General features: G+C 41.0%; 1 protein-coding gene across 1 annotated transcript; it reads left to right on the top strand.

Moving 5' to 3' along the window:
• The first annotated feature begins 193 nt into the window (after positions 1-193).
• On the top strand, positions 194-20,628 carry ehd3 (EH-domain containing 3). Its single transcript, XM_074685051.1, has 8 exons — positions 194-1,318; positions 6,103-6,279; positions 6,866-6,963; positions 13,841-13,982; positions 14,106-14,205; positions 15,912-16,082; positions 18,281-18,445; positions 18,539-20,628. The coding sequence occupies exons 1-8, from the start codon at positions 1,092-1,094 to the stop codon at positions 19,064-19,066; spliced, it is 1,608 nt and encodes a 535-aa protein (XP_074541152.1). The 5' UTR covers positions 194-1,091; the 3' UTR covers positions 19,067-20,628.
• Positions 20,629-21,451: the final 823 nt, after the last annotated feature.

The raw sequence follows: 21,451 nt of genomic DNA, 5'->3' as shown, positions 1-21,451 counted from the left end.
AGTGAGGAGATGTCTCGACAGAGAAATAACGAGCAGCAGTTAGTTGTAATTTGGTGATAGTTTGATATTTTCTTCTTATAAAAAGATAGTACCCTCTCAGAAAAGTAAAAGCTTCCTTTAGGTGGCGCACTGTCGTGTAACGGCAGGTCCTCCATCTCTTCTCATCCATCATGGCGTCGTCCTTCCCGGCTTCAGCCCCAGCATCACTGGGCGGGACCGTGGAGGTCGGACTTGCCAGTCCTTGGGCACTTCCGCCGGGCTCGGGTTTCCTTCGACTCGGCATTTAAATTGAGCTGCAGACCATCAGCTGCTGCTACATTCAGCGCTGTGCTGTGACAGAAACTAACCCGTGGTGCTAGCTGGACAGGCTACCCGTTATTTTTGACACGAAGACGACAGAAACCATTGCTGGTCCGGTGCAGGTCTGAGGTCTACGGCGTTTAAGGGACAGAGGAGCGGGAGCGGTAGACAATAACGGCGGTTGCTCATTGACAGCAGCTCGGTGCATCATATTTGGGATTCCTCTGCTAGCTGTTGGACGGGATTGAATAGCAGTAACGTGATGTTGGACATGACCTGCATGAATTAGGCTTTTGGAGCAGCGTTTTTTACAGAAACAGACAAGTAAACAAAAACAAATTCACCGTGCGTGGTGTTATTTTAGCCAAGGAGCTCGGGTGGCCTGGAATTAAGGGGACCAATGGACTGGATGATGAGAGGGCTTTGGATGGGTCAGGTTTAAATTCTGGTCAAATTCACAAATATTTTGAAAATTGTATATGATTGCACTTACTGCAAGGGTAGTACTTCAAAACAGTTTTCATTTCAAATTAATTTATGTCAGGCAGAACCTTGGTGTTATAAATAGCAGCAGTCTGGCTTGAGACTTTTTGTTGTTGTTGTTTTCAAAATCTTTTTAAGTGAAAGCCCAGAGCAAATAGTCTAAATTTTGTGTTATTATTTTAATTAATTTGGACTTTTTCCCTCTCATATGTGAGGAAATATCTTCTACAGCTTGAATTTTTTTCATCTCTCAAGCATTTTTCACATATCAGTGGCATTGATACTCCAACAACAAGCTTCCAATAACAATGTTCAGCTGGCTTGGAACTGACGACAGGAGGAAGAAGGAGCCAGAGGTCTTTCAGACTGTCAGTGATGGACTGAAGAAACTCTACAAAACCAAACTCCTGCCGCTGGAGGAGAGCTACAAGTTTCATGAGTTCCACTCTCCAGCTCTGGAAGATGCAGACTTTGACAACAAACCCATGGTCCTACTCGTGGGACAGTACTCTACCGGCAAGACTAGCTTCATACGGTGAGAAAACTAAAAAAAGCACACACACACATTGTTAGAGTTTCTTGTGAATAAGAGGAATCAGAATCAAACACTAACACATGAGGCAGAGGCCACCAGAAAGAGAGGGTGAGGCTGACACACCCTGACCGACTTAACTGTCTCACTGTTTCACAAGTGGCTTATAAACCAAACACAGTTGCCTTAAAACAATCAAAAACATGTGGAAATAAAAGAGAACACATTTTCTCACACAAAACATGTGTAGCCTGAGTGTTTGGAGCCACACCTCTGCCGGCTTTATTGAAACCATAAAAGAGTTAATTTGACAGCTAGCATAACAAATTCACATGTAACTTAATGAGGCTGTGTCTGGTACTGCAGACTCACCAGTGTACTACCCATAAAGTTTAGACAATTAGAGTGACAGATGTAGCCATGAATTTAACATAAGGGGTGTTCTTTGGACGTAGTTCACAGAACTCTCTTTAAGATTACAAGCAGCCCAAAAAGTGCTGCTTCTGTGACAAATGATGTAAACAAAAGGATCTGCCTGCTTTGTGACGACTGAAATACTATGTATGACAAGGAGCGACATTAATCCAGATCTTTCATTTAGATTAAAGTGCCAGTTATATTCCTAACATTGCAAATATTCAGATTTGATAAGCTAAATTTTATGAATGGGTTTAATAAGTAAGCTGTGCAGCAGTTGCATCTTTCTAGTGTAAAGAAAAGTTGACCTGGAATATCTCTGCATTTAGCATGTGTGTATTTGTGACAGCAGGACACATTAACAGCTGGGTGTTGGGCCTCTTCTGAAGACAGCTTCTAACATCTTCCCCCTCTCACAAGTATGCACTCACAAACACACACGCACACACTCGCCTGCACAGAGTAATTAGTGGGATAAGGCTTTGAAAGCCTGAGAGAGGATGCTGTTAGTGACTTCCTGCTGTAAGACAGGACCACGCAGACATCCCTGCTCTCTCTTTCCTCTTCTGCATCTGATTCTCACTGATCCCTTCTTGCTTCCTTTTCAAATAATTCTTCACTCTTTCAGCACCCACTAGTCAGCAGCTTGAGCCGACATTGTAGTAGTGAGACACAGACTGTACAAACTGCTGGGTAACCTACGTGTAGATTTGCTGCATTCACTGTATCTTTCTTAATTCATGGTGTCACACCTTGAATGGAGGAGTAAAGCAGCTATTTTAAATGTTTGACAAGCGTTATTTTATTATTTTGCACTTGTAATGAGCACATGGATATTTGTGTGGTATTTTGACCAGAGAGAAAAAGGAGGGTGATTTGAGTTTCTCTTCTGTAGCAGTTATTTAGAGGTCAGTAATCTGAGCCTGTTTTCATTTCAGGGAGAAAGAAAAAGGATTGATTTTCTGCATTTGTTCCATGTTCTCCCTGCTGAGTTTCCAACAGAGCAGATTTATCAAAGGTCTTTCTTCAGAAACCACAATGATGCAGAGGGAGATGTCATGTTCATGGATTTCAGACCCCTAGCCCCACATTTGCTTGTAGCATGAATCACCAGAATTATATCATTTTGGCACCTTTTCAATGAATTTTTTTTTTTTATTTGTGTTTTGATTGCATTTTTATCACAATTTTCTTCTATTTTGGCTTTTTGAGATAGGGCAGCTGGAGGTCGGGAAATGAGGGAGCAGAGAAGGGGCAGTGACATTTAACAAAGTGTCCAGGCTGCAATAAGGAGTATTCTCAGTACATGGGGCACACTTGAATTGAGTCTGTGCCTCTGTTGTTGTTGAGGTTCTTAATGTTATGTAATATGCTGTGTTCTGGGATCCATGTTTTTTTGTTTATTACCCTTTTGTCATCCAAAAAGGAAGTTTCCTCTAAAGGTTAGAAAACTCGCCTTTAAGTCAACAATCTCCAACTGAATTTAGATGAGTGTAAACTTTAGTGTGTACACAATAAAACAGTCAGAACCTGTTTCATTTAAAGAAAGTTACTGTAAATGTTACCTAAAATATTTATTAGCACAACATTACCCATGTGGGTAAGATGAAAGTAGAGCCCGACCGATATGGGATTTTTGGGGTCGATGCCGATACCGATTCTGAGGGCAAAAAAAAAAGCCGATATCCAATATATCGGCTTATATCCGATATATCAGCTGATATATATATATAATAAATTCATTGATATAAACAGGATATATACTGTATATAATCTTAAATCATTATAATACCCATGTGATTCAAGACAGACAGAACACTATCAAATAAAAACAAGGAACTTTAATTATAAAACTGTCAACATAAGAACTGTAGTGTTAACCAATGATAAATAAGAACAAGCTGTAAACACAATAAATAAAGAAGTCAAACTGTAAACACAGTAGGTATAAAAAATTTTTTTACAAATGTAAAGACAAAATGAGCAACTTGCACAACGTTAAAACACCGTATTATAGTCTTACATTAGATAATGGTAGAAGTGTGAATTAACAGTAGCATTTATCTCTGTTTATCTCACAAAAAAGCAACTAACACAATGTTAAAATGTCACTCTATAGTCTTGCATTTCATAATGGTGGACGGAGGGGGCGGGCACTCGGGCAGTGTGCAGCCCAACACACAGACACACAGGAGAAGATGCGACAGAATCTCTGTGGAGCAAAAATTATTATAATCGGCTTGCATGTCGATGCATCGGTGACAGGCATAATCGGCCCAACCGATTAATCGGCCCAACCGATGGCCCAACCGATGGCCCAACCGATTAATCGGCCCAACCGATTAATCGACCCAACCGTCTTTCTAGATGAAAGACCATGAAAAAGTACCAAACATACTTTAGTTTGTTTGTTTTTCACTTGGCCTTTGTAGTTGCAGCAAACTCAGCTGACTGTTAATACATGTACACAAAGTTATGAAGCTCATAAAGTTAGAAACAGGGCAGTGAATTGCATTATTTCTGATAGAGCTTAACATGTTTGTGTAATTATACTATTAATTTTTTAGATGATTTCATGGCATCTGGAAAATGTCCCTTCTCCATAATGTTCATGTCGCTGTTGCACAACCTCCCCACAGACTTATACATGCTGACAGACAGACAGTACACAGACACGTGTGCAGAGAGACAGCTCTGCCAGGCACTGTTGGCCCCCCTGACAAGGTGTGTGTGTGTGTGTTTGAAGAGATGTGTAAGTGCACCATCCTCACATCTGGCAACAGTTAAAATGCAAACACATCCCACCATCTCAGACCTGAGATTAATGGCTCCTTGAGTTAAAGCGTTCTGCCGAACTCTCCCTTTTTATGGCCCATGCTCACTTTGTCAGGGCAGCAAAACTCAACAGAAACACACTTCATCTTCATTTGTACCACTGATGTAACAGATAGGGGTTGGACCTATCAGACCTGAAACACATTAGTATGAAGAGTCAGCGATGAGAGATGTCTACTCTCTGAAAGATGGGAAACTATTTGGCTTTATTTGGGGAATGTACCCCAGGTTTTGTGTCAAACCAAACATGCATCAAGTGAAGTGTTTGGTTGTCTGCCCCTTAACCTTTTCACCCCCGGTCAACTGTTTTTCATCATTAGTAAACGAAACAAGAGTCTAAGTTGTAAATTTGACCAGTCCTGTTCTAGGTCCTGGTAGAGCTTAAACAGATACTTCAACATATTTGCCTCTTGTCTGGTTGCCTGTTTTGGACTCTGAGGAAACTAAATTAGCAAAACTACAAGCACCAATTCAGCTAGGACCTCATCGTTTACCTCATGTCAGTCCTTCAGTGTGTTTGTGAGGTTGAATACCTAAATATTTCTCCTCCAACACGCAGATCTGTGATCATTTTGCTCCACCTTTGGCAAAATGCCTCCAACTTTATCTCAATAAATCACCAGGGCCTCATCCAGAAAGCAAACCTAAATCAAACCTCATGCTGCTGAGTTCTAAGCACTGGCTTATATTGTGTTGATGATGTAAATTATTCCCCCAACCTTCCAGCAGCTTCTAACTCAAGGCAGACACGCATTGGATCAGTATTTAAACTACATTTAACCATTCTGACTTTTTTCTTTTGTGGATTGTGCATCCATAAAAATTAGTGATAGTGTAGTTCCTCTACAGCAGGTTTTTTAAAGGTAGGGTCTGAAGGGAATTTACGTCACTTGTTACTAATCAACACGCAAAGTCACTTGTGCACTGGGTGCACTGTGATTGGCTGAGGTAGCTTTTCTTACATCCACCCAGAAATGTCCCAAAACAACTAAAACATCAACATACAGGCAGAGGAGAGGGTTGAGGTAGACACAGACACGGACACACATGTATAGAGGCCTTCAGGAGATGATGACACAGGATTTTTCCTGTAGAAATTGACATTTTATTTTTTAGGAAAATCCTGCAGACTCTACCTTTAAATCATAGATTGAAGATACTTTACTGTTACCATTACTACAGGTGGCTGTGATGAATCTTTACATTTCTGTAAGGACTAAAATGAGGTCTGTATAAAACCTTCATGCATTTGTGAAATAGTTGGATACCACATAAACGACTGTCTGGGTAATTCAGAATTCTTTTCACACAAATACAAAAAACATGCTTGTAAAGCTTGGGCTATTGTCTTACAAAGTCATAAAAATCTATTTTGGTTCCAGCTCACATACGCTAGCTAAACAATACCCTCTTCATCATGAGTATTATCTCAGGCAACATCTCCCAGTGGAATGTATGTAAGGTTCATTTCTCCAAAAACGCCTTATCATCTGGGTTGTTTTGTTTAACGCTATGTCCCACCATCTCCTCCACAGCTACCTGTTGGAGCAGGATTTTCCCGGAATGCGGATCGGTCCTGAACCCACCACAGATTCCTTCATCGCTGTGATGCACGGCGACTCGGAAGGTGTCATCCCTGGCAATGCTTTGGTAGTCGACCCCAAGAAACCTTTCAGAAAGCTGAACGCGTTTGGAAACGCATTCCTCAACAGGTGAACACGCACCCACACACACACTGAAGCATAATATGAAATGCTATGATGGCAGAGGCTGTTGGGTACCCTTCAAGGGTGTGTCCCGGCTGAAATACAGTGATGTAAGTGGTTGAGTATTTGAACGTAGAAGGGAAACACTGAGAAAGAGCATGGAGAAGAAAGAAGGAGTGAGAGTACGAGTGAGAATCCACACCAGAGCTCTACATTCCTGGTTGATTGAATTTCCCTCTGCTCACTGGTCAGGCTCTTCTCTTTTAATGGCCCTCTGTGAGAGAGCGCCAGACAGGCAGAGAGAGAGTAAGACAGGCAGAGATCTCTGCAGAGTCATCCTTCAGGAAAAAGAAAAAAAGCTGGCAAAAAGTAAGTCCTCTCCTCAGGGGATTATGGGGGTTCACAGTGAGGACGACCACTAACCTGTTGGTATTGATACAGCTGGAGGCTGAGAGAGGAAGAGGAGCAGAGACAGAGGCGCAGCGAGAGGGAGGATGTTTGTTATTAAAACGTTTTACACTTCTGTCCGCTTTTTTTTTTTTCAAACCATCCTCTCTTTCCTTATGTGTGTGTATGTGTGTGTGTGTACCAGGTTTGTGTGCGCCCAGCTGCCTAACCCAGTGCTGGAGAGCATCAGTGTGATCGACACACCAGGAATCCTGTCAGGAGAGAAACAGAGAATAAGTCGAGGTTAGAAGCGCACCAATGACACTTACACTACTATCTTCCTCTGTGAGTGTGTGCGTGTGTGTGTGTGTGAGAGAGACAGAGAGACAATATGTCAGTGTTCATTCACTTTGACCCACTCGGCTGCAGCCCCCTCATCCCACTGAAGTCCAAACGAGCATGTCAGCATTTCCTTTGGTTCTTTCTGTGTGTGTGTGTGTATGTGTGTGTGTTTATTTTAGGTTTTAGCTATCAGGAGGATTATGGCTCATTCATTTCAAAGAACAGGAAGCAGTGACAAAAAAAGAAGCTTTGAATGTGCTCTATCTCTCAAACACACACACACACACACTCACTCACGCACTCTCTCTGTCATACACACACACTGGCAGGCACACAGGCACTGACACAACAAATCTGAACACTTAAAGTGCAGCTTTGATTTGATACTATGATAACAGATTGTGTATTAGCTTGTTTATGCCTGAATTGTTTGAGTTTATGTTTGAGTTTCAGTTATACTTACATGAGCTTTGACTCACACAATAAAACTCCTTTTTTTGCATTTATTAATTCCCAGTACCCTGAATAAAAAGGCCCCAACTTCACTAAGCTCCCACCTCTCTCAAATGATTTAAAAAAAGCCATTTTACCATCACTTTTAGTATTAGTGATGTTTCTTGTGACCAGTGTCAGTGTTTGAACAGAGGTTTAAATTCAATTTCACAGACTCGCCTAAATTTAAGAAAAGCTCAGAAATTAGGGAAAGCTGATTTAACTCTGCTAGTGTCAGAGTCTGAGCAAGGTCCAGCTGTTTTTTTTCTGAGTGTGGCTGACATTAGCCACATCTACATGGACCCAAATAGTCCGCTTGCATTCGGTTTATTTGCTCAAACGGAAAGAATTTAACCTTTGTGTACACCTCATTCCGAAAGAAAAGTGCCAATCTGAATGGACATTTAATCAGTTTCACAGAGGTGGAATATTCCTTTCCCAAACCGATTGAGGAATCATGTATCCACTCAGACGGAAAGCTGTCAGGGTACATTCTTTCAGCGCATGCTCAGATATGACGTAAGACACAACTAGAGACGTTCCTCAACTTTAAAAATGCCGGCGAGCCGTCAGCACTGGACTGCTGCTGAAAGTTTGTTTTTGATCCAAACTGTAAAAGAACCGAACATAATTTCAAGACTGGACGGACGACAAACTCGCAATACAGAGTATTGCAACACCGTGATAAACAAACTGTCGTCCTCCAGCTTTGATAAATCTCGCGATGTTTAAGTTTTTCTGCGCATGCCCCATTGACTATTCTGTTTCATTATCGCACCGCATGTAGACCAGAGATTGGAATATTCCTTTCCATGTAGACCAGTGTTTTCGGGAAAGTCATTCGGAAAGATTCCATTCGGAAAGACGAGAAACTCCACATGTAATCGTGGCTACTAACAGAGACAGAATGACCAGTTTTTGATCCTCCTTGTAGGTTAATGATGCTGGATGGCCAAATGCCAGTTGAACCAGACACAACTTAATCTCCACTTTCTAAAACAAACTAATGCCCTGCCAGGCCAGCTGTCACCTGCGCTTGTTTACACCTGAGAAGTACAGCCTCAAAACAGTCACAATTAATTCAAGCTACGGCCTGGCTGGTGGCAGGTGTTACAGCTCGGACACAACATGTGACTGGCCTTTCAGGCCTTTAAGACTAAAAGTAGTTCAACTGACTTGTAATCCTAGTGCTGCTGATCACCAAGGTGACAACTTCTAATGTGCACACATCTGTATTTGACACCAGTCAAACTTTCTGCTAAGATGTCTTTATGTTAGGAGCATTTTAAGCCATAAATATTCATAAGAGGAGTTTGCGTGAATAGTATTCTTATGGGTGAATTCACAGGTAAAGTGGTTAAACATGTCATTCTGACAATTCATTCAATAATTTCTGGAGTTCTTTGGGACACGTTATGCATTAGTCATGTTGACCCTCTTCCCCTGAATTCAAACAACTTTTTAGCAAATTAGATCAAAGTTCTGGGGTAGGAAAGATCTGAAAAGTATTTTCTGATGTCATTTTTCATTGATATTTCATCTGTTAACCAAGAATTATGTCACCTCTTGATTTTTTTATCATTACTTACTTTTTTAAATCATGGCAGCTAATCAGTCTTCTGTACATTTGCATTTAAAGTACAGTTTGGTCCAAAACTGAACTGTAAAGTAACCAAACAAGGCTATGATAAACCTCAATGATTATTTTTCTGATCTGAGAGATCCCAGCACGGCTGTCAGACTGAATAAAATGACTTAAGATGCAAAGTTAAGTCGTGAAAGGCCCACAAGAATTCCTCCCACCTTTCTTGCACTTTGATATGTGTCCGGCGAGGTTGGCATTCCCAGAGCTGAATGCTGGCATTGCCATACCAACCGCTAACAGAAACAAAAGAGCAGGAAGAATTAAAGAACACTGTTATTTAGTCTTTCCCACATTCATTCACTGTTCCTCTCTGTCCATCTTTAAATTTCTTTGTTACTTCTTTCGCTGTCTGCTCTTGATTTCTCTTTTTTGTGTGTTTGCTCCTAAAAGCTGAAATCAACCGAGCAGGGTTCAAAGCTGTTTTTGTAGGGTAAGGCTTGCTGAACATGAATTCTGATATACCTCAGAGGTTAATCATAGTAGGACTTTGTCAAATAATGACGTTGTGATTTCTCCATTATGACACTTTGTATTGTACTTTTTGTGTTGTCAGCCCTGCTCCAAGCAGCTGTGCTCCTCCAAAAGACATTTTCATAAACTCACACTGCCTAAATAAGCACTTGAAACATTGTGGTCATCAGAGTTCAGCACATTACTTCATAGCAGGGTTGGGTCTTAATCAGTCTTTGTCATGCAAACATAGTTTCTGCAGCTTTTCTGTTGAGACAAAACAAACTGAGGATAAATGTTCTGTTAGCATAAACAGACTTTAACGTTTAGTTTACAACTGGAGATAATTTGATTGTTACAGACCCACATCCACTCTGTGTGTTTCTGTTTATTTAGTCAAAGTCTCTGAACATGTTGTCAAACCAAATAAGCGGCACAGTGAGGTGTGACCCTGCTATTGTCTGCTGGATATAAAATACAGGCCAACATTAACCTCTACTGAGTCAGCACAGCTGTGTTGTCTCTAGAGACAGTGTGTTTCTGTGTGTGTGTAATGGAGCCTTTGTTTTTGTGTATTCATGGTTTCATTTTGTTTTTCTCATCAAACGCCATCCATAAGTTTTTACATTTCTCATTTTTATGCGTCATTTGTATTTTGATCTTTGCGTGTTTTGTGTCTCATGTTTCTGTTCTCATTGGTTTAGTCTCACTCAGTTGCATTGTTTTTTACCATTGTATTTATCTTCTGTGTGTGTTTGTGTTTGTCTGTGTGTGTGTGTACGTGTGTGTGTGGGGGGGCACACCCAGATGAGGAGATGTCAGGCTATAGCTGCCTTCATAGATGTCCTTATGGAGGTATTGATCATGAACACCTGAAAACAGCCAGCTGCAAAAGACTAATGAAAGCGATACTTTGAGGAATTAATGGACTGATACATGTTCTTCACTTGGCTCTTGTCAAATGGTTTGGGGAAGAAAAATGTATTGGCGTTTGTGCATTAGAGGCAGTTTGTTTTGAGTTTCTTCAGTTGTATGTTGTCTTTTTTACACCATCTGAAAAAAACATTTCAAGTTACCTCCCATACCTTGTTGGGTTTATTTTCACAACTCCCCTCAAGCGCCACCCTCAGGCTTTGAGGCCAAAATACACCAGATGCGTCACCGGTCTGGCGCCGCTAGATCTGCAAGGTGCCGGACTGAACACGCAGCCAGTGTTTGGTGACAGATGAGAGATCATGCAGTCACTGCGTAACAGAGCAGGGCCAGACTGGCGACCCATCTGGTGTGTTCTTGTCGTTAAAATAGGGACCTGAAATAAACTGTTTTTGTGTGTGTTTACCTGCCCACACAGACATCATTACTTTCTCACCAGTGTGGTTCCAGGAACACACCAATCTCTTTTAAGAGCTTTTACATAAAAAGGCAGAATCTGTTAGTAGTGGCCTGAATAACAACACATTTTAAAAATAAATTGGAAAATTTAAACCTGACTGCCAAAGTTGCTTTTTTCACAAGAGCCGACCTGTTTTTCATGATGTGGATCAAAAGTTACCAAAGAACTTAGAGTTTTGTATCTTCCTCTTGTGGACAGACCCAACAAAGCTTTCATGTGTTGTTTTGGCAATCTAAAAAAGTGTTGTCTCTAAGTAAATGACAAGACAACTGCCTTGATAAAACCTCAAGGAACTACACATTTACAGGGAAACCAAGACTCACCAGAATCAAAAGAGTTGCAGGCCAGAGAAACGATAACTCAACAAGTTAGTTTTTATTTTGCAGACTTATTTTGAGGCTTAACCCTGCCTTGGATCTTGACACATGCCCACTCCTTAAGTTGCTCACTGAACTGTAAACTATGCAGGGCACAGAAAAGGAAGTCTCAGCTGAAAGTTGGTAATTACTTACTACATTTGAGGTTTTGGGTTGAAGTTGTGAAGCTACCATCATGTTTTTTCCCTGAACCAAGTGAAGAACAATCCACTTAAATTCAGCATATCAAGGTATCCGTCTCTTTGCTAAAGCTTTATAGTCATGCTCCAATCAGCTGTGTCCCTTCTCTTCTTTTAGAGCATAAAGACAGGTGCGTTTATGAAATGATGTCTTTTCTATACTTGGTGTTATGACTGTTAAAGTTTTCCTACATTCCAATAAGGACTTAATGAATAATCAACAAAATAAGTCAGAGTAAAAAGCCACCAGGGCTTGTACATGACATTTTATTGACTAATACACATAAAAGCAGTAAAAATCATCCATCATGTACAGAAACTATCCCTCCCTAAGAAGAAGCAGCAGTGTGTAAAAAGGAGGTCTCATGCCGCGGCCACACCAAACACAAACTCGCAAATTCAAACATGCGACATGCCTGTAACGTTCCTCGTGAACGCCCGAGTATGGACGCTGGACTATTTTGACCAGCTGAGGGGCTGGCGGAGTAGAGAGCCCGCTCATTCAAAGACCGGGAGCCCAAAAGAGCATCTGAAAAACAATGAGCTGTGGTTTCAAAAGCGCGACAGGAGAGTGCATGAAAGCCTTGGAGATCACAATCAAGGCCTGCTGCCTTTCCCTGGTAATCCACCTCCACTGGCCCTGCCTGGCTGTTCCCTGCGACCTCATCCTCGCCCCCCGACCCATGTTCCCGGAGGTCTCCCTGGGAATAATGAAGGGGTCGAGGAAAGAGAGGACCGCAGAGAACTTCCTTCTTTTCCCTGGCTGCCCCTGCCCTGCTCCTCCCTCCTCTCTATCAGGCTCAAAACTCCACAGAGGAAAACACAGTCAGACTCAGTGATGACCCGTGCAGGCAAATCCAGCTTGAAACGAATATTTACAGAACTTACCTTCAAAACCTGTCTCCTCAGCAACTTTCACCCAAGCCTGCTCCTTTTTTTCCGGTCTCTGTAGAGTACACACGTCGTATCATAAAACTCTGGATAACGACACACCGCACTGATTGTTTTCTCCTCTATCTTCCAGCAGGGTTGGAGTTGGAGCAGGTGGCGGTTCCCCCCCAACGTCATCAAATAAATGACATCGTCGAGGAGTGTCATCGTTGATTGGCTGCCACGGCACAGCCTTGCGCGAATTCGCGTTGAAAGTTCAATATTTCCAACTCGAGCGTTTAAGTGTCTGACGCCCAAACGTGCGAACGCTCCAAATGCGCCGTGCCAAACGTGTCTAACGCGCCGTCTGAGGCGAATTGTAGTCTAAATGCGTCTTTGCATTGACTTTGTATGTAATCTCAATGCAAATTCGCGTTTGGTGTGGCCGTTCCATTAGGATGGAGTCACACTAAGGTATATTCAAACTTGTTGATTTTTCATTGAACAGCGAAGCTTTTACCAGAAAAAGTCAATCTGACACTCTTTGTACTAACATAAACCTACTAAAGTGCGTGCTTTATAACAAAAAGAGCTGATACTCCACAATCCAACAGCTTAACCACTCACACTTAACTTCTTTGTAGTCCTTACATGTTGGTTTGATTTTTTACCACAGTAATCTGTTGTCCCGTCCTTTTGTTCTTGGTCCCCTCATAAAAAAACCTTTAGGTAAGAGTCAGCTTTGTCCTTGAGAAGGAGAGAAAGTCAAAGGAGGAAATTGTGTACTCTTGCTGACAGCCTTCATCAGTGATTCATTTATTCCTGCATTATAGAGGAATTTGGAAAGGATTAACTCTGTCATGCATTTTAAGCCACCTTCATTCATTGCTGAACATTTTTAACACTTAGAGAAATCAGATCTCGGCCAAATAAGATGAGGAAACATCAGTGTTAGTGCTTTCTCTCCTCATTATTCAGGTTTATAAATCCACTAAGTTGACCCCTGGCAGCGCAGCCTCGCTCAACAAACACACATTCTTTTCTCTCAGCGTGTTGTAATAAGGGCGTCCTTCATATCGCCTCTTCCATGACCTGAAGCTAGTGTTATGGTTCCCTCCTGGGAAAATTGCAACACCACAGCTGAGGTTCATGGCTTAGGTCTCAGATAATACATAGAGTGGATTATTAATCATAAAAACTCATTCATGCTAGGCTTTACTTCATGTGGGCAGGTTATTCTTCTGTCAAGTTTACTTACACCAGAAATAAAATGGCTATGACAAGGATATGAGATGGGAGCAGAGAAACAGGAAATAGAGGAAACAGATTTGATTGATCTTAACCTCTCCTGTCAACATTTTCAATCTCATTTTCACTGTTTCCTTCACATCCCAACAGTTTTTCTTGATTCTCTCCTCCTCCTTCCCTTCAGGCTATGACTTTGCGGCTATCTTGGAGTGGTTTGCAGAGCGAGTCGACCGGATCATATTACTTTTCGACGCCCACAAACTGGACATCTCTGATGAGTTCTCAGAGGTGATAAAGGCCCTGAAGAACCATGAGGACAAGATCAGGTACTGTGACGGACAGATATGTCAGATTCTACACATCTGTGAAAAGTGGATCTTGTCTCAGTATCGGCACTAACAGATATTTTGGCTTTTTAACCTTCTTCTTTTGTGTCCCTATGTCCTCAGAGTTGTGCTGAACAAGGCTGACCAGATTGAGACCCAGCAGCTGATGAGAGTGTACGGTGCCCTAATGTGGTCACTGGGGAAAATAGTCAACACTCCGGAGGTAAGCTGGAGAAGTTTGAAAACAAACAACAGACCTTAGAAACGATAGTCTAGATAGAAAGAAAACCCAAGTTTGGGCTGAAAGTCAGAGTCTGGGTCAACTGGGATAGGCAGAGCATGCTGCATTAAGAAAGTGATGTGAAAATAATGGGCCCATAAACGCAGAATAGAAATGTAAACAGAACACAGTACTAAGATGTATGAAAACTGCAATTACTGCTCCTTTTGCTTTTATTTCCCATTAGAAACTTTGAGTTCATATTGTTTTGGTAAAGTCAAATCACACTCACATCTCTATGAGAAAACCTTGTTTTGGCAGGATATTGTAAATGCCTGTGTCTGACAAAAGCCTAGTGAAAGCAGGGCACTGCTCAAAATAAGTGTTATGGCAATATCCTTAAGCTCCCCTGTCAATATGTTCATTAGTGTACATGTGACAGGAATGATACAGGTAGCAAAAACTGTGAAGGCAGTTTTAAGAAATTCCATGGTTCATGGTGCAGTGCACATCAAAGCCAACAGGTGACAGTAGCAGCCAAATCACATCATGCAGTGTATGTCTCATAAAAAAAAACACAGAAGAAAAGCTATTATTGAAGCAGGCAACGATATAGAAGCAGTTTAGGGGTTTTGAAATACACCGGGAAATGGGCATTAGAGCAGCTGCTAGCACTAACAGTTAGCTCTGCTGCACACGGTCAGTGCATAATTGCACGAAACTTTCAACTCTAAATTTCTACAGACTCAGAAAATCACAGAAGTACATAAATTCTCTGCTGTAGAGGCAAAATATTGTTTATCCATGCAGTGCATTTAAGTTGGCTCAAAGTCAAGTGAAACTACAGTATACTTGTTGCATCCAAAAACCTAAAGGAGAGAAATCTTCAGCTACTCATTAAGAAGGAAGACGAGGAAACCCCTCTACATTGTTTCTGCCCACTTCCTGAAAAAAAGCTTTCACAAAGAGATTTAAATTGGCTTCCTTGGTGATGCAAAAACAGGAGTGATTTGCGTGGGCTTGCATTTGAAACCACACCTTTTCCTCCTACACTGTTGTGGTTTTACTTCGGTGTTATAGAATCAAGATGTCAAAGGTTCAAGCCAGACATGGAAAGCGCTTGTTGGTAGCCGTTCTGTAGCACTGAACACATTTGATTTGGTGTTTTTCAGCCTCTGCATTAGTTGGTTTACCCCGTTGACAACATGTAGGCAGCCAATCAGCGCAGTGCCTAAATATCATGGCGTTCTTCGTCACTCTGATCAGTGCATGTACAATGAAACTAGAAATTTCTGTGTGTCACAGAAGCTGTTTGTATAATGATTGTATAATGAAATACCCAGCCTGTTTAGCAGCATTTGCTTTCAGATGTTAACAATCTGAAAAAGCATAAATCTTCTCTCTGATTGTCCAGTTTGCTTCTGCAAGTCATTTGAAAGGAGTATTACATTTAACTTGTTTTTTTTTTTTCTTAAAAACTCCTTTAAGGGTTTTAAGACAAAATTTTGAAAATCTTGAATTGAAAGTTGACTTATTTCGTTAGAGAAACAGTGATTTTAGTTTTTCAGTTTATATGAACTCTGTATTCATAGCTGGTGCCTATCAGTCTGTACATTCCACCGGTGTGATGAAATGCCATTTGCTCTATGTACCATTTTTTATCTTGTTTTTTTCCTGCTGTTGATTTCCTTCGCCTCTCTTTCTGACAGGTGATCCGTGTCTACATCGGATCCTTCTGGTCCCACCCTCTGCTCATTCCTGACAACAGGAAGCTGTTTGAAGCAGAGGAGCAGGATTTATTCAAGGACATCCAGTCTTTACCGAGGAATGCTGCGCTCCGAAAACTCAATGATCTAATCAAGAGAGCCAGATTAGCAAAGGTAGTAAAGCCAGTGTTATTTAACAAGTGTGTGTGTGAGAGTGTGTATGTGTTCCTGTTTCTCTTCCTATCACTCACTCTGTCCCTGTGCAGCTGTAAACCTTGACAGAAAAGGCTTGTCCCTGTCACACAGCTAATAGATGCAGACAAATGTGGTGGTTTTCCTCTCGGTGAATTGCTTCCTGTTTCCTCCTTGGGACAGGAAGTCAGGTATGAGAGGCGACAGTTCGCTGCCTGTTCAAGGAAACATTAGGGATACACACACACACACACACACACACACACACACACACACGCACACAGGTTTATCAAGAAGAGTAATGAGTGCAATTTTCCTGTGTGACAACTGATAGGGTGTGTGTGTGTTTTTTTGTGTTTGTGTGTGTTTCGGGATGAGTTTCAAGGACTTGAGGTGGATTCAGGGAAGAAAAAACACATTCATCACCAAGCAACAAAACAAATACAAGTTTTCCCATCACTCCGGTCATCTTTAGTTTGTGCTGAATATTGAAAACAAATGTCAAAAAAGATAATCTGAGAGATTTATGGTTATAGGAGTGTTCAGTGTCCCCAGACTCCAGAGCTGGAACAGACGGGGTCTTGTGATGTTAGTTTCGGGCCGTTTGTTGAAAGTCCAACATAAAATCATCTACACAGGAATCTGAATTATAACGATTCAAAACCAGACAGACAAAGAATCCATAAGTACAAGTGTAATGAAAGTATTTTTGTTCTAAAATCAATCCAGTGATCATCCTTAGCATTGAAATACATTAAGTAAAGGATGTCTGCCTGTGTGTCAGCTGCATTGTGTCCCAAAGGATCCAGTTATCCTTCCTGTATCTACATATTTGATGCTGAGCCAGTTCTGTTCAACATCGAATCAGCAGCTGTTATTCTACACACTCCTTTTTCTTCAGGGACTTAAAGGAAACTTTTGGTTTTGTGCTTCCAACTCAAAATAGATTCAGAGTTAAAGCTTGGAAATGTAATTTTCTCAAGAATTTCGATGTCTAGAGTTTTCTCTCACCCACAAAATGTAAATAAGCCAAAATAGTTCTTAGGGATGATCGCATACCGACTGATGGTCTGATCAGAATCCACTTGTTTTTTGACCTCACTTGGTGAGTGATTATAGTTGTACCTGCCTTCTCACTTTGTGAGCCACTCTCAGAGCGTTGCTTTGTAAAACCCTGTCATGGATTTACTCTAATGAGTAGGAACTGATAGAATGAAGCGCTCTACCATCTCCATGTTGCTGCGTATTTATGAAGTATTTCTTCACCTTGTGTCACCTTCACTAATCTACATTCAATACCCACCACTTTGTTACATCCATAAGGTCAAGAAACATGATTTAGACAAGTGGTCCCCAACCTTTTTTGCACCACGGACCAGTTTAATGTCAGACAATATTTTCACAGACCGGCTATTCTTCTGTCTTCTCACTGGCTCTTTTACCCTGCCTAAAGAAACTTTCCAAAGATGTTTTTTTTGTCCATTTTGCTAGCTTGGGGGGTTTGGCGTCAAAAATGAGTCATAGATGGGTATGACCGAGAGAATCTGGTGATTTTTCAAAATAAAACATTGTTCAGAATTAGACAATAAATCAAACTGAGAAAATGTAAGTTGAGTATTTTTTATGTGCGGCCCGGTACCAATTGACCCACGAACTGGCACTGGTCTGCGGCCCAGGGGTTGGGGACCACTGGTTTAGACTTTACACGTGTTTAAATCTACATATTATCAATCTATAAATCTGTCTCTATGACAAGCAGACGTATAGAACCAGTAGTAAAATGACTCAAAGTTAAAAACTGACCATTCAGAAAAGTCTTTTTGTTTTCTGTAGCTACCTCTGACTCAGTTTCAAATATATACAGCAGCACTTTGCCCTCTAATGCAGATATTTTTCTGGGGACACTGACAGCTTGTGCTCTGTTATTACAAGCAGAAGAAAGGGGCAAGGTAATAGGGGCTTATTTGGATTTAAAGAGAGACACACTAAAATTGAGTGGCTGTTGAGAGCTCATCCAAATCCTCCTTCAGACCGAAATATAATAAGAAAATGTTATTTAGACTACAGGAGGTGGTGTTATGTTATTGGAAAGAGGGTATGATGTATCACTCTTAAAAACACAATCAAAGTCAGTCAACCAGCAGCTGTGTACTTCACCATCTCTTGTTTTCACTCTTCAGGTCCATGCCTACATCATCAGCTCACTGAAGAAAGAGATGCCCTCTGTGTTTGGGAAGGAGAACAAGAAGAAGGAACTGATCAGCAGCCTGGGAGATATCTACAAACGCATCGAAAGAGAGCATCAGATATCACCTGGAGATTTTCCTAATCTGAAGAAGATGCAGGTAAGCAGGAGGAAGGCTGCTTCACTGTTAGTAGATGATGCCCTGATAGTTAACTTTAACTTAAGTTGCTGTTGTTTTTCTGGACTTTTTCAGGACCAACTCCAAGCTCAGGATCTCAACAAATTCCAGCCACTGAAGCCAAAACTCCTGGAAGCAGTAGATGACATGCTGGCCAATGACATTGCTGGCTTAATGGTCCTGGTCCGCCAAGAAGAAACCCAGCGTCCCAATCCGGTGGTAAAGGGCGGTGCATTTGACGGTACTTTAGACGGTCCGTTCGGACACGGCTACGGTGAAGGAGCTGGCGAGGGCATTGACGAAGCAGAGTGGGTCGTTGCCCGTGACAAACCTGCATACGACGAGATCTTCTACACTTTATCCCCCGTCAACGGAAAGGTAACAGGAGCCAATGCCAAGAAGGAGATGGTGAAGTCCAAACTGCCCAACACGGTCCTGGGAAAGATCTGGAAGCTGGCAGATATCGATAAGGATGGGATGCTTGATGATGAGGAGTTTGCGTTGGCTAATCACCTGATAAAAGTCAAACTGGAGGGACATGAACTGCCATCAGACCTGCCTGCACACCTAGTGCCTCCTTCCAAGAGGAAAATAGCAGAGTAAATGTTAGATTATATCCTTGTCTGCCCCCAAAATCTGTAAGTAGACCCCTCCCCCTGCACCCTGAGAGGAAGTATCCCCATTGAAGTATCATGTAGCATAAAAGCAAGAAACTTAACATTTCCAGCTTCATGAGCTTTTTGCAGACATATCTGCAGTTTTAGTCTTTTTTTTCCATTTGAGAGGCAAATTCTAGAGCAGAGTATTTACTAACCTTTAAATAAACTTAATGTAACTAGACGACAGGTCACAGATTCATTTCTGCAGCGCTGGAATTTCTTTTAGAAGGTTAGAAAACTGTGTCTTAAAACAGCACAAGTCTTAAGTTCAAGCCTCTAGCTTGTTTGTCTTTTTAATTTGAGGGTAAGATACTGGAAGATGATAGGATGGATGTGGACAGCCTGTAGGATGTTCAGTCTAGAAAAGGTTTGAAGGAAGAAACACTGGAACATAGAGGAATGTAAATTAATTTTAACTACTGTCGGATAACGAGTGGGATGCAACAATGTGAATTAAAATGAGAGAGGATTCAGCCTCTTTCGCCAAGAGACAAAGTATGAAAATATAAATGAACAGCGTACCCCAGTTCAAAGTGTCTCCAAGATAACAAATGTTGTCGTAGTAAAAGTTACTAGTACAGTTCATGAAGTTTAACATTTCATAAAACTTTTATCTGGAAGTTTCTGGCATGAACAAATATTCTGTCTTTTTTTTCTCTTGTGGATGTTTAACAAACAGCTACTAAGACTGTCTCACACACATGAACATACACGCACTAACACTGAATGATGACAGCTTTGGTTACACAGAATTGAAAACATTAGAGACCCCTGATTTTGAAAAACAAAACAAAAACCCAAACAGCTTTTAAAGACTGTTTATGTGATAGTCAGATGTTATTTGTGTACAAGTATGTGTGTATGAGTGTGTGTGCATAAATTGGAGTTGATGTCATTGCTGTAGCATCTGGATTTGCTCACGATGATGATGACAAAGGTTTCTCTAATGGAAACAAACAGGATAATGAGCGCTTTGTCTCTTTCTGTTAATCCCGGAGAGCTCTAGATATCATAAACATGAACACTGAAATGCTGTGACTGTGATGGGAAAATTACTGTTTCATGGTTTTTCTTTCAAACATGCTGTGCTGGCCTCCTTCAAATTTAATGTTGAATGTTCACAGTTGTGTGTTGGCACATTTTGTATGAATATGATCACATGTACCAGTGTTTTAATTTGTAACATATATATTAAAATTTAAACATCACAAAAATTACTAAATCAGTATATTACAGTTGATTATTGGAATATCTGATCTAACCTGGGATTCCAAAGAGTGAGCACAGCTTTGTGTCTATCATATGATGTTATCAAAAGGCTTATCAGTAGATTTCTTTCTGATTTTACAAGAAATGTCTCATGAATGAATCTAATCTCTCTTTAGAGTGTTTGATTTACTGTAGCGACATGCCAGTATGTATGTTTGTGTGTATATAAACGTCACATTAGGACCCTATTTGTGGTTTATCAGTGACAGCTGTTACTGTAAGATGTAACGCTACCCTTATAACATTTGGGATTTCCATATAATAAGAAATCACCCATGTGAGTGTTTTTTTTAATGAGGCAGTATTCAGCTTCAGGACTGACTTCATAGTTCCAGTATTTGGCCCTTCTCTTCGCCCTCCCTGTGTCTGTGTACTGTTACTGTGAATCTACTGTACATATAAAAGACTGTTTGCATTCCATGAACACAGGCTGGGTATTCACACGCATCATCTTTGGCATTTTGCTAGCTCACATTTCATAACCAAACCACAACAGATCAACAAGATTTACAGTAGACGGAAGCTTTAGTCTGGTTTCTGTCAAAACAAACTCCTTCCCTGAAACGAGCTCCCCTCATACTTCAGATTGCAGCATTACATCCTGTGTGATGAGAAGAAAACTGGCGCTTCTGTTTGAGATGGTTATGCATTGTAAGATCTGTACTTCACTGCTATTCTGTCACAATGTACAACAGTCCAAAAGTGTAATAAAAGTTCATTTATTCGACTTTCAGGCTCTGTTTTGTTTGTGTAAATAGTAATGTAAGAAAAGAGCAGATGTTACTTTTGAGGAACAAGACACACAATACATTTATTTCCTGTTCTAGCAGAAATAACCACTCTACAGATGGGTTATTTATATTTAGAGATTTCCATAGGATACATTTTGTCCAACAAGCAACACTTGCGTGATAACTTGAAGTGTTTAACAGTAAGGTTACAGAATGCTAAACAAATTTACTAGACCAGCCAATGTAAGGTGTATGCCACTGCTGCCCTTAATTAACAGATTATCAAAATAGTTTCAAAGTTTTTGTAAGGGGTAATCCATCAGTATGTT

The sequence above is a fragment of the Halichoeres trimaculatus genome, unplaced genomic scaffold, assembly GCF_033239565.1.
Source record: "Halichoeres trimaculatus isolate MK-OKI-2021-1 unplaced genomic scaffold, fHalTri1.1 fHalTri1_scaffold_13, whole genome shotgun sequence".
Classification (NCBI taxonomy): Eukaryota; Metazoa; Chordata; class Actinopteri; order Labriformes; family Labridae; genus Halichoeres; species Halichoeres trimaculatus.
This window is presented reverse-complemented; position numbering and strand designations above follow the sequence as displayed.